Source organism: Gossypium raimondii, chromosome 1 (genome assembly GCF_025698545.1).
Source record: "Gossypium raimondii isolate GPD5lz chromosome 1, ASM2569854v1, whole genome shotgun sequence".
Lineage (NCBI taxonomy): Eukaryota > Viridiplantae > Streptophyta > Magnoliopsida > Malvales > Malvaceae > Gossypium > Gossypium raimondii.
The window spans coordinates 7,185,522-7,203,819 of NC_068565.1; the positions used below are offsets into that span (position 1 = coordinate 7,185,522).

General features: G+C 31.1%; 1 protein-coding gene and 1 long non-coding RNA gene across 2 annotated transcripts; one reads left to right on the top strand and one right to left on the bottom strand.

Annotated features, from left to right (window-relative positions):
• The first annotated feature begins 3,807 nt into the window (after positions 1-3,807).
• LOC105779729 (transcription factor MYB102) lies at positions 3,808-5,544 on the top strand. Its single transcript, XM_012603635.2, has 3 exons — positions 3,808-4,068; positions 4,147-4,276; positions 4,707-5,544. Exons 1-3 carry the CDS (start codon positions 3,936-3,938, stop codon positions 5,413-5,415), a joined length of 972 nt encoding a protein of 323 aa, XP_012459089.2. The 5' UTR covers positions 3,808-3,935; the 3' UTR covers positions 5,416-5,544.
• Positions 5,545-15,645: 10,101 nt separating this feature from the next.
• On the bottom strand, positions 15,646-17,217 carry LOC128039262 (uncharacterized). The gene is made up of 3 exons (XR_008193768.1): positions 17,153-17,217; positions 16,597-16,681; positions 15,646-15,904 (listed from the first exon to the last, which is right to left on the bottom strand). It is a non-coding gene; the product is annotated as an uncharacterized LOC128039262 (long non-coding RNA).
• Between the last annotated feature and the right edge of the window lie 1,081 nt (positions 17,218-18,298).

Below are 18,298 nucleotides of genomic sequence, written 5' to 3' on the forward strand. Positions count from 1 at the left end.
CCCTTCCTAGATGACCTCCAATACAACACAAATACAACCAAATACATGAGCAACCCTCAATTCAGTACCGAGATGAAATTTAGAGTAAACCTCAGTCAAATTACCCTCTTCTACTACTAACATTGGCTTACCCTTAGTCGCCCTTCAAATAAGGATATTCTTAGAATGCACCTTCAAACTAGTGATGTCGTCCTCCAAAACCTTAATCTTGTGCTTAACCATAGGTTTTAAGAGTTTTGTTTGTTCATTTTAGGGAACATTTTCCTAGATAAAACTACATTGTTATTTTAGGTATTCAATAGGGACTTTATTCACTTGTAAGTGAAGATAAATAATTATACAACAATGAGGCTATTATTATCATTGTAAAAGTTGGGTAGATAAGACTTAAATCATTAGTTGCATTGGGGATTTTTTTTAACGATTCATTCGTTAAGTAAGGCTTCGTAGAAGTAGGATTGCTAAAATGAACTGAGTACACAATCTCAATCTCTTTATTGCAATTTTGGTTTTTTTTGTTCAAATTTATAATACAATTCTATTGCAACCATTGTTACAACATCAATTTTAAAATATTGTTCGATAACAACATACCAATGTGCTTTTTCATTAACCTATAAAAAATATGAACCAAAAAAGAGAAAGAAGGGGATCAGTGCCACTAATGTAAAGGCTTTGACCATATTCAAGCATAATGTGCAAATACTCTAAAGAAGAAGGAGTCATTTAACGTTGAGAGTGAAGAAAGAGAAAATGAATAATACATAAGCTAATATGTTGCATTTAAGACAAAGAAAAAGGTTGTTAATCCATCTGTTGTGTCAAATTTAAAAGAGATAGTGGTAGTGAAAATAATGATGCAATTGTCCAATTTAAAGAAATACATAGAGACATGTTGGACAAGTGGGAATTAGTATGCAAGGTGGATGAATTCCTATGAGAATAAATCATTGGTTTGAAGGAAGAAGAAGAAGAAGAAGAAGAAGAAGAAGAAGAAGAATAAGAGAAGGGCAATATGACATTATTGTGGTTTGATTGGTCAAATAATTTTGAGATGCTACAAGTTCCTCAATTATCAAAAAAAGAAGTAGTTTGTTGTAGTTCATGTTACAACAAAGCAAATAACAAAGAAGGGACATGCAAGTTTGGAAAAGGAGGACAAAAAATGGTTTATTGTTGCTCCGACATCACTGAAAGCCACTGTTAATAATGTGTGGTATTTCGACATTGGATGTTCGAGGTATAACTAGTGAGAAGGGATTTTTGAAAGATATTCAAAACAGTGATCAAGGCATGGTTAATTTTGGTGATGAGAGAATTCTTGAGAAAGGAGTTGTCAATGTTGAAGGATGCATGATTTTATAAATATTTCTTTGTTTAGAGTTTAAACAATCTTCGATAAGGAAGCTAGTTAATGGAGTGAGTTCACATTAAGCGGGCAAGATTAAGGTTGCAACAACTCTAAATTGGTTGAGCTTAAATTAGTAATTGTACTATTACTTAATTAGTTGATTCACCTCCAGTAAAGTCCACTCAAAATAAATAATTCAATGAATTATATAAACATTTTTTTTAATATAATTATGATTCGAACTCAAATTACTTTTAAGAGAAATGAACATACAACAACTCAGTTTCACTGTATAAACATCTTGAATGCAATAACCTTGCAACCAAATATTTGGAGGGTTCATGCACTTTGTTCCAATTTTTGTTACAAAAAGTAAATCAAGACAATGTACCATAAAACAAGGGCCAAAACACCAAGAATTGAATCAGTTCCCATTCATAATCAGTCAATTAATGCTGATTTTCTTCTTCCTTGAATTTGAATGTCATTATTGCAAAACAAAATCGTAAATTGAATATTGGAGAATTGAGATTTTATCACTTTATAGATGATATGACCATATAGTCCAAATTTTGGTCAAAATCAATCAGTTTAGTACCATAAAATGAAACAGTACTATTAAAGAGCTTTTTCCTTGAATATTACTGTTCATGATAGTCTATATATTATAGATTGTGAAAAAAAAGCTAATTTCATTTCTGAATTCAATGTTTTTTATTTTATTTACCTAACTCATTTACTCTCTTTCCACGTCAGGTCTTCATAAAATCTTTGGCTCTCTCAATCTCACGGCATCAATCCAACTCATAATTTAATCACCATCTTCTTCAATTTTTAGTTACAAGAAGAACGATGTTTTTTCTTAAAAATTATGTACTAGTGTAATGAAAGTCTAAACTAATTAATGTACATCGACAAAGGAAAAGTTAGGTTACATGCACATGCGAGTGATATATAAATTTGTGATTTTGAAAGGATTTATATTTCATGCATTAAATACATAGCTTATCAATGACTAAGGTCATATGTTATTAAAAATAAATTTATATATTTTTTATTTTTATTTTTATTTTTTATCAAATATAACCTCTCTTGTATATTCAAATAGTAAGGAAGGAAAGATTTATTTTCTTAAAGCAAATATAATATGTGTAGAGGGGAGGTCAGATATTTTCGTGAGTCGATAAATGATACTTTCAAAACATTTTTTTGAGAGGGTTTGATCTTCCCTCAACAAAAAGGAGCTAACTCAAGTAATATCATTTTTACCCACTAATGCCATATAAGTTAAATGCGAGGCATTTTTGTTGCCTGAACCCGTCAAAAACTCTCTGTAAATTTGAAGCTAAATCAAGTAAAAACATCTCAAATATAATATTTTTACCATCAAAAGATTCGACAAATGATACCTCAAGTACTTGTGTTATAACATAACTTAGCCATGCAATGAGTGATGAGAGTCTCTGTTCACCTATCCTCCTATATGTAGCACGTGGCAATGGATTGTTGGATACAGCTATAATACTTGACTAAAAGTAATCTAATAAATAAATAAATAATCAAATCGGGAGAAAATTTGTTTATTTATTTATTTTCTTTTGACATCTGTCGACCTGTTTTAGGATAGGAGACAAAAACAACGACTCTAGACCCAATTTAGAAGAGACAAAAATCTACTGTTTACAACTTATTAATCATTTTAATCTTTATTTTTCTTGTCTTAAAACATCTATATTATCCCACCAATTGATACTCCTTCTCGGTTTTAGTTAATTAAGTCTGTCCAGACACTATTCATCCATTAGACAAATTAGATAGGTTTCATGTATGTAGATATATTCTTTACTGTAGTTTAAATATGAGTTTACATGATTCCGAACTCATTTGACGTCGCAGTACAGAACCTCATAATACATAGACCAAATTTAGCTCGTCAACTTGCAAACTTACCTCGCGGACTTAACTCTTGAGTTAAGTCTATGAACTTATTAAGGTCCAACCCAAGTACAAACTTGAAATAGATTTGAGCCAATAATGATAAATATAAATTAGAAAATATATTTTTTTAAATATTTATAGGTGATTCAAGGTTGGAACCCATTTTACAATAGGCAAATGAATATAATTTGATTAAAAAATTTTATGATTTTTTTGATTTATTATAATAAAAAAAATCTTAACATAGGTAAAAGGATTTCGAAATACCCATTAAGTTAAAATGTTTAGTTAATAAAAATTTAAAGGTTTGTTCTTAGGTTGTACAAAGCTAAGGTTTTTTTTTTTTTTTAAAAAAAGACAGTTTGAATGTTTTTATGTGCCCTGTTTTGTTCTTCGTAAGAAGACACGTTTCAATTGGGCGGTACCAAATCCCATTGACTTCTCCCAGTATTTCCCATAGCTTTGTTCCATTTCTTCTCTATTTATATCCCCTTTCTCCATGCATTACATGACTTCGTTTCCCAAGGTTTTTTTTCTTTTGCATCCAACTTCACCTTCCTTCTTATCTTTCCCCAAAAAGGCAAATTTTAAGGTTGTCTTAAAGAAGTGTATATCTATATATATATATATATACATATATTTGGAAATGGGTAAACCTCCAGGTTGTGACAAAAATGGATTGAAGAAAGGTCCATGGACTGCAGAAGAAGATCAAAAATTGATTGATTATATTCAAAAACATGGCCATGGCAGATGGCGTACCCTCCCCAAAAATGCAGGTATATATTCCGATTCAGAACTTGCATATACTTAAAATCATTGAGTCAAATATTCGAGTTTATCGATTTTCTTTGTAGGGTTGAAGAGATGTGGAAAGAGTTGCAGGCTTCGCTGGACTAATTACTTAAGGCCTGATATCAAGAGGGGGAAGTTCTCAATCGAAGAAGATGAAGTTATAATACAATTACACAGTGTGTTAGGAAACAAGTAAGTTTTTTGCATTAATAGTATTTGGTCTAATTATGAATTTTACCCTTTTCTTTAGAAAAATTAAGAAGTGAGTCCCTCCACTTTAACTTACCGGAATATTTATGAAAGTGAGAAGTTAATCCAACTACTAAACCTTACCGTTAATTCAACCAATAACTTGGATTTATATTCATGAGATTAACAAAATCATCACTTTAGTAATTTATATGCAATAAATTAATTAAAGTCAGCAATTTATGTGTTAATCGAAGAACCAAATTCTAATGTAGATGATTAACTTTTAAGTTTTATAAAATGGCAGTAGAAAATTTAGAATTATACGTATTTCTTAATTTATAATTATAGATATTAGTAAAGTCAATGAAACATATGTTGTCTTATGGTGTTACTATGTCTGATTCACTACTGTTTTCTCTTTGAAACTTAGGTGGTCAGCCATTGCTGCTCGATTGCCAGGAAGAACAGATAACGAGATCAAAAACTATTGGAACACTCATATCAAGAAGAAACTATTGAGAATGGGGATCGATCCTGTAACTCATGCTCCTCGACTTGATCTGCTCTCTTCACTTCTCAGTTCATCTCTTTACAATTCTTCCTTAAATCCAGCAGGTTTTGTCGGATCAATGTTTAACCCTAGTTTCTTCAGCTTAGCCACTGCTTTCTTATCATCAAACCAAACCAAAAACCTGGAAATTAATAACCTTGCAGGAAATATCCAACAAATACAGAACCCTTATGAACCTTACCAGGGAAACCAGGTTCCTGTTATAACCCAGGTTGCACAAGCTGATTTGAACCAGTTTTCTGCAAATCCTGGTCTGCCAAATTTGTGGCAAATAGACAATAATGTTAGTGATTCAAAGGGTTTTTTGCCGACCACCATGCAAAACATTAATGGCTACAACCATGGGTTTTATTTAGGTGATCAAAACCTGCAACAGGTATGTACTTTTTCTGAGAAAATACCAAATTTGGTGCCTTTTGGATCACTTTTATCCACACCATCTTCAAGCTCAACTCCTTTGAACAATGGTAGCAGTACTGAAGATATTGAAAGGGATAGTTATTGCAGCAGCAACAACATGTTGATGTTTGATGTTCCTAAGGGATTAAATGTCAATGGATGCATGTAATGTTTTTGAAATAAAAAGTTCGATTTTGAAGTGTTTTTAATTGTGGGGATTTTGACTAGGGTTATTGCATATTTGTAACATCTATGTGGAATCTTTAATTATTATTATTTTTTAGAAGTTTTTGTTGAATTCTTTGCATTGCTTGATTCCTATTTAAATTTTTTCTTTCTGATTCTATTGGGGGTTGAGGTTGAAGTTATGCTGTTTAAATTGACATTTGCCAGAGGGAAACTATATTGACAAGATGGCTTAGGCAGAATTATTTGCTGTTAGGTGTCCATCATTTCATGGGACCCAAAACTATTTTAAATTATGCTGCCTATAGGCTGAGCTTCTTCTTTTCTTTTCTATTTTTTTATTTTACTTTGAAGAAGAAAATAAGAACAAATTATCTTTTTCTAAAATTCCATCAATATTTAAATATTTTTCTAAATAAAATTTCTAAGCATTAGAAAGTAATATACTAATCTCAACCTGCAATCCAATATTTTATATATAAATTTATGACCATCTCTATAGCATTCCGTTCCTAATTCTTAAGTAAGAGAATAATATGCGTCAAGATATTTAAATTCATGTTTTTTACACGAATCAACAATTTATTATTCAGCAAAAATAATTATTTTAGTTAAATACATATTTTTAAAAAGTTTTATTGAATAACTTTACTATGTTTCATTGATTCTCGTTTCCTTTTATTCTTTTCCGTGGTTTTGCTTTTCAAATAAAAATTTTAAAATTTTAAATTTGTAAAAGCACTCTTAAAATTACAATTTAATTTCTATACCTAAAAATTTTCCTCATTTCCCATAAAAGGTCAACTTTTTAAAGCTGAATCAATGGAAGGCTGTTATTCTTTTTCACATTTTATTTCATTACCATCGAAAAGTAATTGCCTACTGTCGGGTTCTCGTGAAGCCAGGGCAGTCCAATTTAAAACGTGAACGTAACTTCATAATGAAAAATGGCAGTTAGTTTACATTTGAGTCCAATTGAACAATATTAATAAAAATTATGTTTAACAAATAAGAAAAGAAAAAAGTGGATCAGAAATTTATTTTTAGACCTTCCATAATACAATGTTTATAGTGAAAATACTCTTTCATATAAAATTATTTTTTTGGTATATAATATTTAAATATTTTAACCCTCTTGCTTAAGTTGATCCATTAAATTACTTATTTTATTATTAAAAAATATTTAACTATTAATATTTTTAATTTTTAATTAATTAAAATATGAATTTTATCATTAAAATTTAATTCAGACAAAATTTGGCCCAATTCAAAATAATTTGTCTAAGCCCAAAAGTTCAACCTTAGTTAAAATCCAAATCCTATAGCCCACCCCTCGAGGATAGATTGATAGGACTAAGTCCAAATTTAACGAATACTAATACTTATTTATAGTAGACAAAAATATCTTTTAAATGTCACACAAGTAAAGCATCAAATATGGTAAAATATAAAAGGTTTTTTTATAATAAAAAATCATTATTCAAAAAAAAATGAAAAATGTACACCAATGCATTATTAGCATAAAACAAGTGACAAATACAAGCAAATGGCTAATACCACCAAAAACAATTGCTCACACTAGTACGATTTCAAAGTAGGTTCTACTCAGTGCTGGTTACTCTTATGCCAAAGGTGCCTTGTCCATCATCCATTCATGACTTTAAGCAAATTAGTTTGGTGGGGAGCTTTTATAAAATTTTGTCTAGTCTCTAGCGAGTCATTTGTCTTTTGGATTATTCGATGATAGCAAATGAGACTATAGACCATGTTTGTAGAGGAGGTTTTAAAGGAATTGTGCTCAATGCCACTTTTCGGAAGGCTTAAAATATGTTTGACTAGGAACTTCCAAATTTTGTTATGATTTGTATTAGTTTTGGTGTAATGGAGTCATGACTAAGAAAATGTGTGGCTATTGTCTCTTTCTCTAACATTGTGGGTTTCAAGGCAAGTAACCATGTCACATTTTTTTAAAGATTCTATTCACCCTTATTTATATTTTGGTGTACAGTTACTTTCAAATAAACCTTGAGAACGAAATGAAACTTAATGGTTGTCGATGTTTTGCACTAACAATCCAATGAGTATTAAATTCTATAAGGAACTTCGTGGTAATTATAGAACAATTTTTGAATATTAGGAGATAGAAGAGAATAGAAAAGCTTTTGTTTCTTAATTTATGGTATGGTTTGGTATATCTATCCAAGTGAATGTTAAGTCCTATTTATAATAATTCTCATGTCTCTTCATACAAACACAACTATCCAAATGGATAGTCATATCATTTAAAAGTAAATATAATTATTCAATAGATTTCTACTTAAATATTTTGAAAATGTTCCAACACTGGACTTTTGTGAAGGTAATGAGATACAAGTTCTAAACATAAAAATGCTCCTTAGGTGGTTCGAACTTGCAATGGGGCTAAAGCTGAATTTGTCGAAGACAAAAATCTATGAAGTAGATGTCGATGATCTGATAATTCAAAGATGAGCCTTGGTTGTGTCATGGTACTTTCCCATCTAATTATTTGGGGATCCATTTAGGACAAGTAAAGAATTATGATGTTTTTTTGGTAGTTAATTATTGAGCGAATTAATTGGATGGAAATTGAAGGTCTTGTCTAATGGAGGAAGGTTGATGTTTATTAAGTCCATTCTTACTATTTTACCCTCTTCCTTTATGACTATGTTCCTTATATTTATAGCAATTTGTTCCCATTTGGACAAGTTGGTTTCTAATTTTGTGTGAGTCGCGTCTACGAATAAAAGAAGTGTTCATTAGGTCAAGTGGGATGAGTTGTGTAAACCTAGAGACTATGGAGGCCTCATTGTAGTCAACTTCAAATTAAGGAATAAAGCTTTTCTAGATAAGTGGATTTGGTGATTTTCCAATGGCAAAGATAGCTTGTGGAGGAATGTTGTTTTAACAAAATATGAAAGGAAGGAGAAAAAAATTATTGTCTTGCAATCAATAAAGCGTTAATATATCTTGGATCTAGTGGGGAATTGTTTCTATGTTTACAACTACGAATCCCATTAGTAAGGCTTTTAGTGATAATCTTAGGATTCAAGTTGGAAATGCAATGCACATCAATTTTTGGTCAGACATGTGGGTTGGTAATTCTCTTTACAATCCCATTTTCTGAGGTTAGTAATTTCTCTTTTAGTGATAATCTTGCAGTTCAAAAGGTTGGGAAGATTACTAATTTTAAATCATGAAAAAATAAAGAATAGGTGTGGGGAGTAGAGATGAAGAGAGCTTTGCTTGTTTTGGAAAGGGCGTAGTGAGAGACATTCACAAAAGTCATTAATTAAGCTCACTATTTTATGGAGAGAGTTGATTTAGTGTGTTAGATCGGATCTAAGAATTGATATTACTCTCCTAAGGCATTTGTTCCTTTGTTCTTCAAAAGGATTACACTATTAATCATCTTTCAAAATTGGTATGGGCCAAAGTCGCACCCCAAATGTTGCATTCTTTGTTTGGCATTTGGTAAGGGGTAGAATAGCAATCAAAATCGAACTTGCCAAGAGAGGTATCATTGCTTTCAACTTTGATTTGTGAACTTTTTGCTATAGATTTCCTGAACTTGTTGAACATCTTTTCTTCTAATGTAGCTATACATGGAGAATATGGCAGTTTTGTTAAGCTATGCAAAATATTCACGTGGTGTAACAATTCAATTTTTAGTGGTGCCGAAAAAGGTGGTTTCAGAACCGCATTTTCGTAAATCGATCTCGTAAATATTAAATATGAATATTTATGAGGTTGGTATAAAATTTTATTAAATTTTAATCCTTTAATTTTTATATTAATTGTTTAATTAAGGTACATTGACTAAATTGTAAAAGTCGATCGTTATAAGTTTTTAATTGAACAAAGATTTAGGGGCTTAAATTGCAATTAGCCAAAAGTCTAAAATGATAAATAAACCATTTTATATTATGGCTTAGTGGATTGTGATGGAAGATCCCACTAATTTTCTTAACGGTAGATTAAGTTAATTCAAGAATATTTAAGTTAATTAAACTTAGTTATTTAAATCCTAATCTACCTATATAAGTTAAGTTAATGAGAAAAAATTATAATCATCATCTTCAATCTTGTTCTTTCACCATCTAAGTGAAGAAAACCTAAGAAAGATTCTAAGACATTCAACTATAATTTCCAAGGTAAAATTTAGTCATTTTTCTTATAGTTTTATGTTTTTAAGGTCATTAGAGCTTTATTTAGCTAGCCCACATGCCAATTTGTAAAACTATTAAAGCTTTTAAAGATTTCATTTTTATTAATTAAATAAATTGGTGTTAAATTGATAGGTTTTAAGCTTAGATGTAAAAGGACTAGATTGTAAAGTTTAATTGTTAGTTTTGTTCATAAAGGCTAAAGTGAATAATATGCAAAATTTATCTGAAATTTTTGTAATAATAGATATTATATGGTCCCTAAGGCATGTGATTGAGATTGGTTTTGAAATCAAGCTCAAAATTGAAAGATGTTATTATTTCGACTTCAGAGACTAAATTAAATAAAATGAAAAAATTGAGGGCATTTGAAAATGGAATTACATAGGTTCATGCATATTATGGAATGATATTAAAATATTTGGTATTGATGAATTGTGTAAAATAATTGTTTAGATCAAAAATTAAATCAAATTGAAGATAATCAAGAAAAAGCAAAAATTGTTGATTAGTTCCTGGAGGTTCAACTTGTTTGTTGTTTTGGTCAGGCAAGTTCATATGGTATTTATAACTTATATAATATGCATTTGAATCATATATGTGCGTATGTTTGATTCTAAATTGGTACAAAATGTGAGAAATGGACTAAATTAGAAAGTGATAATTATATGTGTAATAGATGCCCATTTGAACTTAGGGTCTGTTTGATTGACGGAATTAATTTTCCGGAAAATCATTTCCAACTTTTCCAGTGTTTGATTGGAGGAAAACATTTTCCATTTGGAAAATAAACTCCAAAACAAGGGAAAATGGGTTACATTTTACGGAAAATGTCTTACCCTTTCAATTTCCGTAAGACATTTTCCGTGCTCTCCTCTCTATCGCCTCCTTCATTCCTTCCTTCATTTTCGGTGAGAAAGCGCTTCGCTTATCGATTTTCCAAGAACTTGTTTTTTAATTATTCAATACTTGTTTTTTAACACAATTACAAATAATTTATTTGATATTAGTTTTTTCAATTTATAACGATTAATATTGTAGCTTAATAATTGAGTATTATTATAAATAAATCATTGCAATATATGTAAAAATAATTTAAAATATAAAAATTTATTAATATATATTAATATATGTAAAACAACTTTTCCGAAAAATATTTTCAAAAAATCACGAAGCGTGAGAAAATATTTTACAGATTCAATCAAACACCGAAAATATTTTCCAAGAAATCATTTTACAGAAAAGTAAAACATTTTCCGTAAATCATTTTACGGAAAATATTTTACTGGCAATCAAACAGACCCTTAGTAAAGATCTAATTAACAATGCTTCTGTACATAATTGTAATTACTTGAGCCTAATCGTATATGTTTGATTGGTCCTTCCCTTAACTCAAGAAAAGCTCGATCAGATTGCATTTGAATCAGAAGAAAATTCTATGAGTTTGGAAATAATTTAATTGAGTCTATTTATACGATGTAGAAGTAAATTAGGTGGTCGTACGAATTGTTCAATTAGATAATTTGATTGAAGAATTTTCTTGAAAAATTAATTTAGAAAATTTAATTGATATTTGGGAAAATTAATTTTGATCAAGTCAAATTAAATCAATCAAATTAATTAAAATTAATATGATATTTTTGGAAATTAATTTTCAAGTCAGATAATTGACTCAATGGGTAATTAAAGTTGAAAATTGGACATGAGATTGAAAATTGGGCCCGAGAACCCAAAATCAAGATCGAGACCCAAAAACTGGTCGAAATAGGCCTAGTATGTGAAATCGGGTCGACGGTCCAATCAGTGACAAGACCAGACCGGTCGGGACGTCACTGGCTTGGATTGAATCAACAACAGTCAAACCGGCTTGGGGTGCCGTGAGGGTGCCGCACCTGTGATGACACCACCAGACACGATAGTGCTGATGGCGACGACGGCAACATTTTGGTGGCTGACGGGTGGTCCTTCGAGTTTTAGTTGTTAAATTATTTGAATGGCTTATGAATTGAGTGGGTATCATAGAATTGTGATGGGTCGTAAGTAAATACATTGAGAAATTGGTTAATTGACATGGAAGCAATTAATTTAGGTTTAGGGTTTAAGCTGAATAATAGAACTAAATTGAATAAAAACAAAAAACCTAGAATTGACAACTTTAACCAAAAAATTAGATAAAAGAGACCGAGAGGAGACCTTATTAGGAGGAATTTCAGTCGTCCCATTTAGTTTCAAATAAATCAAAATATAAATTGGACTAAATTGTTAATTGGTAAAACTATAGGCTAAAAGGTATTAATTAGACCAATTAAGAGATTATTTATTAAATTCCTTGAGTTAAAATTAATTGTGACTAGACCTGATCATGGGTAGGGCCACCCGCCCAAGCTCGAAGGTTTACACCAAAAGTAGAAGGACTTGGGCGAAAACATAAGCCCGAAAAATGGGTTTGGACAAAAAATAAGGCTCATTTTCTAAACGAGTTGTAACACTCCAAACTTGGCCTAGATGTCTAGCCGAAGTTTAGAGAGTTACATCATCTATACTCATATACCACACAAGTAACACAATAGTACTAAACCATGTCCCACATAATATCCATCACAAAGATTAATTAGTGCATAATCTTCCAAAGTCCTATCATAGATTACCGAAAGTCTTAACATAATACTTAAAAGGAAGTTAAAAGCTTGACCAAGCTCCAACGACACAGAACCGTTCAAGACTGAGATCCACCTGAAATTCAATCAATAATAAAATGAGTTGTGAACTCAATGCGTAAAAGAAATTTGCTTAAATAGTGCTCACTTATAAAATAATTCCAGATTCAAAGATTTGCTTCTATACAGACGAAGTTTTAGTTCATATTCGGAGCAAATTAGTTACACATATGTATATATGCAAATTCAGTTCCAGATACAGTACAGATCAGATTCAAATACAATAATCCTACCCCCAACCTCTACACACTGTCTTCAGCCATCCCAACACACCATTACCCATCCAACCCTACTCACCTTAGAGTGTCCATTTGACACTTTTACAGAGACACAGCTTAGCTGTTAGATCAGAAGGCAACGAAATGCCAAAATCAGATTTATACATATTGTGGCTTAACCATTATTTTAGTACAAATTACTTCTTTCTTCGCAATACTCCCAACCCATGTAAATGTAGAACACAAATATTCAATCATTTTAATTTATTTCCCAAACAGATAAAATAATGTCATATCATAATAAGCATCATGGTATACATGCAACTATGTTATGCACACATCAGTCTCAGAATATCAGACAACTCCGATATAATCAAATTCAATCATTCACACAAAGAGGAAGCCAGTATCAGTGTTAAATAACATTCACTTCCTCAAAAACAGATTTCAGGCCCTAGTAACATGCCACACGGCCTAGTCTCACACCCATGTGTCTTGCCCGTATGGTTTCGAAGTATAAACAATGAGTTACACGGCCTAGACACACGCCCGTGTCCATGCTCATGTGACTTACACGACTTGGGTACACGCCCGTGTCCCTGGCCGTGTGGTTTTTTTCCACAAACATTAAGTTACATGACCAAGAGACATACCCGTGTGTTTTGCCCGTGTCGTCTTCTACCACAAACAATGAGTTATACAACTTCAACACAAGCTCGTGTTCGTTGCCCGTGTGAACCCTGTACTAATATGGCCACACACGGGACACACGCCCGTGTACCTGTCCATGTGGCCCCAAATTGATGAACAGTGAGTTACACGGCCAACCACACGGTCATGTGGCTCACAGGCCTGGACACACGCCCGTGTGTCTGGCCGTATGACGTCGACATCCACCATTTCCAGCGACCGAAACTTGCAAAAATTAAGGTTTCTAATACGCACCTAGTTTCGTTTGATGGAAAAATAATACGGAGACTACCCGAAACCTAATTAACCATACAATAATCAATAACACCATCGGTTTCAATATTTTCCTAAAATCACCTACTGTCAAGATTATGTCGAAAGTTTCGACGCAACCCCAACTCAAATCGCATACTTACCTTGCACGAAACAAAGGGAATCAGACTAACACAGCGGAGTCACGACTCTTGTAGTAACCTTGCCTAAAAAGTAACCAATCGAGTGTTTAATAGAACTTCAAGCAAACAGAAAAATCTCGTTTCAATAGAATAGTGTTAACACAACGAAAAACGCAAAATAAAAAGAAATAATGGCGGAACTTACACAATATCGACCTCACAAGCAACAAAGGATTCCCAATTCAGGCAAAAATCACTTGTAGTAAGAAGAACAAAAATAAAAGAAAAGAAAACAGGAAGGCAATGAACTAAAATTTTGAAAAAGAAAAAGAACAATAGAATTTTTCAACATGTTTTAGAATAACCACCATCCCACCTTCCGGCAATTGCAAAAATATTTCCTAACGCATACGATGGGACTTGAACTCAGAATTGAACAGAATATAGACAGATGCTTAACCAGTGAACCAGCAGACTCATTCTTGACACTAATTTACCCAGAATTGCACTTAACCACCTAACACATTGATAAGGATAGTTTTAAAAAATAAAAAAACTTTTAACGATGTCACTCAAACTCGAGACCTTAAACATAGAAGCAGAGCACAGAACCAAAGATACAGAAATTAATTACTGCAGATTCTCACAATTAAACTCTTAAATTTTTAGGGCGTTACACGAGTTGAGCCTCGGGTAAGATTTTTAGGCCCTGGCTCGGCCCAAATTTGGCTAAAATTTTTTTACTACTGTTTGGTGTTGTTTTACTGCCATTTTGCTGATGTTTTGATTTTATTTTGCTATTATATTGCTATTATAATTCTTGTGTTATTGTTAATTTTGCTACTATTTTAGATGTATTTCCTTGCTATGTTGTAACTATCTTAGTGAAATTTAAGTATAAATATTTTTTAATATATTTTTAATTTGTTGGGAAACATTTAGTTTAATGTTTTAGTGTATTTGATGTATTATATTTTTAAAATTTGTTTTTATACAAAAATAATATTAAAAAATTTAATACGGGCAGGCCGGGTCGGACTCAAGCCTAAAATTTTGCATTGGCCCGGCCAATGATCAGCTTTAATTCTGACAATAGAGATTAATCAATTCCCACTTGTTTGTCTTATCTGATTCATTTGTAACTTTTGATTTTATTACAATTAGATCCTTTTTACTTAGTTGATATTCGAATTTTATTTATGATCTGTCGTACTATAGTTAATAGGAAAGTAGTTAGTTAGACTTCATATTGCATGTTTTCCCTTCTGTTTAATTCAATTTTAGTTCATACCTCTTTTGGATACTATGCTCGGAATACTTTCATATTTAATTGTAATAAAAATTATATTACAGTTTGACTTGTATATTTATTGTAACACCCCTTACCCGAGACCGTCGCCGGAATCGAGTACGAGATGTTATCCAATTTAACTTACCAATTCGGAGCATAAAAAAAATTGCTTTTAAAATTAAATTCACTGTTCACAACAAAACTGTCTACCCGCGTGACTTTCACTAATTTAATTATAGCTCGAGTTACAGAACTCAAAATTTAAATCCGTAAATTTTCCCTGAAACTAGACTCATATTAATACTTACCATAAAATTTTCAGAATTTTTTTACTTAGCCAATTAGTACAGTTTATTCATTAAAGTATCCCCTATTTCACAGCTCGACAGATCTGACCTCTTGCCACTAAAAATCAATTATCTCTTTGTAAAGAATTCATATAAGGTTATAGTTTGTTTCTTTTGAAAATAGACTCACTAAGAAATCTACACATATAAATTATGACCCATAATTCTTTCTGTACAATTTATAATGATTTTTCAAAGTCAGAACAGGGGACTTCAAAAACCATTCTGCCCCTGTCTCACTAAAATTCAAATATCTCAAAATACAGAATTCCCTTGCCTACACCGTTTCTTTCATATAAAAATAGACTTGATAAGCTTTAATTCCATATATAAGTCACTCTCTAATTCAATTTCTACTATTTATGGTGATTTTTCACATTCACGTCACTGCTGCTGTCAAAGAAACTGCTTCTTTGAATTAGTTACCATTTTAACATACATAACACCAAAACATATTCTTTAATAGCTACTTCAATAGCTAATATTAGCTATATCATTTGAACATGCTCAAAATGATCAAGACTCTATACATGCCATAGTTTAAACATTTTGAAAAGCACATAATACCGAGATGATTATGATAGTGTGATACGAGCTCCGACGATCCCCATTTCGATCAAGTTCAAATCACTATAAAACAAAGGAAAAAAAGAAAGGTGTAAGCTATAAATAGCTTAGTAAGTTATATGTAAACAATAATTACTCATTTAATAATTAACACTTTTAACATATAACTAATCAAAACATTTCTTAGCAATTTCAATCACTTACACATGCACAATCTTACCAATTCACTTGCATATACATTTTCACACTTAACATTTATCACATATGCTCAATTCTTTCAATTGTACTGCATACACACTTCATTTCATATTCACTTTAACCCATCATTAATCCCGTTGAACACTGGAATATACACAGATACGTAGAGATTTAGCACATAAGTGCAACAACGATATGTAGCCGGTTACCACTGAAATGTAGCCGGTTACCATCAAACGTAGCCAAGCTACCACCGATCAATAACACCGAAATGTCCACGGGCCGCTCACACAAGTGTCAGTGTCTCGCAACACATGCTAGATCACCCAAGACCGGGACTCACTGTAACATCAGTAACATCGATCTCTAGTGACATGTCACTTGTATCCACTTCTATTCCTAAGTTCAACCGGGAATTTACACTTAACACTTTATTTTCAACACTTTAACACTTGAATAATTCATGAACAATTTTCCTTCCACATTCAATATTGATTCACATATCAAATAAATTCACAGTTTATAAAATATATTACTATTATTTACACATAACTTACCTCGGATGCAAAACGACTATTTTTGTAATTTAGTCGATAACTTTCTCTTTTCCCCGATCACTTGCACTATTTCTTCTTTCTTGATCTATATTAACACAATTTAATACATTTTATCAACATTTCATTCAAATACAATTCATACACAACATTTTGGCAAATTTACATTTTTCCCCAAAACTTTTCAAAAATTCCACTTTTGTCCCTAAGCTCGTAAAAATAAAATTCACTAAATTCTTAAATTTCAAACTTCACTAAATCATATTTCATGCTCATAACAGCCCTCAATTTCACAAAATCACAACTTTATGCACACTTTACCATCTTTCACAATTTAGCCCTTTTTCAACATTTTCATTGAAATTCATCTAGTAAAACTTGTAGTTAACACTTCAAACATTCATTATCTAACATCACTAATCAATTTACAATTATATCATGAATGGGTCAATTTTTAAACTTCAATTTCATTTAAATTAAATGGTAGAAACATGAAATTCAAGCATCAATAAGCATAAAAATACGAAAATAATTAAAAACGGGGCAAGAAATCACTTACAATTGAGCTTAGAAAAATCAAGAACCTTAGCTATGGTAACATGAAACTTTCGGCAGCAAGCTTCTGATTTTGAAGAAGATGGACACTTATTTTCTCTTTATTTTGTCTTTTTCCCAATTTGGACAAAAATACCCTTGACCCATTACTTAGATATTTTTCTAGAAATACCCTTTTGTGTCCATAACACTAATTTATGGTCTAATTTCCACATAAACACTTCCAATTTTATGCAATAATTCAATTAAGTCATTTAATCACTAATTAGACACACTTTGCATTTTTCTCGATTTAGTCCTAAAAATTCAATTAGGCACTAAATCATTAAAATTTTCTATCCATATTTTCACACAATATTTCAATCAATCAGTAACTAATAAAAATTTATAAAATTAAACTATTTCACTTCGGGTTTGTCGTTACGAAACCACTATTCCGATTAGGCCCTATTTCGAGCTATCACACTTATAGTTTACCACAATTCCATATTTATTAGTAAAGTTTATCCGTCTCAATGTACACACCAAGGAGCGGTCACATACCCTATTTTATACTTTTTTTTCTTAAAGAAAGAATAATACTACTTAAAAAAAATTTGTTTGTATACCTTACCTAAACTAGCTAGGTAATGAGCTGGTTTGTTGCTAGCTACTTGATGGTAATGTAAGATTGTGAAATTACATTTCCTTGTTTAATTTTTAAAATTACCTTAAGTTAGTAATCTTACATTTCGAATAGTGCTAAGTTTTGGTAATATAAAGTATAATCACATTACCAAACTCTTCAAGTAATGTAAGATTAATCCAAGGTAATGTTGATTTTATTACAATTTTACCCTTTTGTTTTATAATTTTGGTCCATTGCAAGTCAATCTCCAACTTTTTTCTGCTTTCTTTTCTATCATGTGACAATTAAACCATGCATAAACTAAATGAAATTAAGGAATTAGTTTAATTAAATTTTAAAAAAACTTTTTTTCAAAAGGTTCAGCTTCAATTATAATAATATTTATATATTTGGATTTGATGGACTTCAATTACACAAGGCTTCACTTTTTAATAGTTCTAGTTTGACATTTGAATTAAGATTATATATACTTATTTTAATTAATTTAATTTCATAAGTACAATTAGTTTTGAAAATATATAT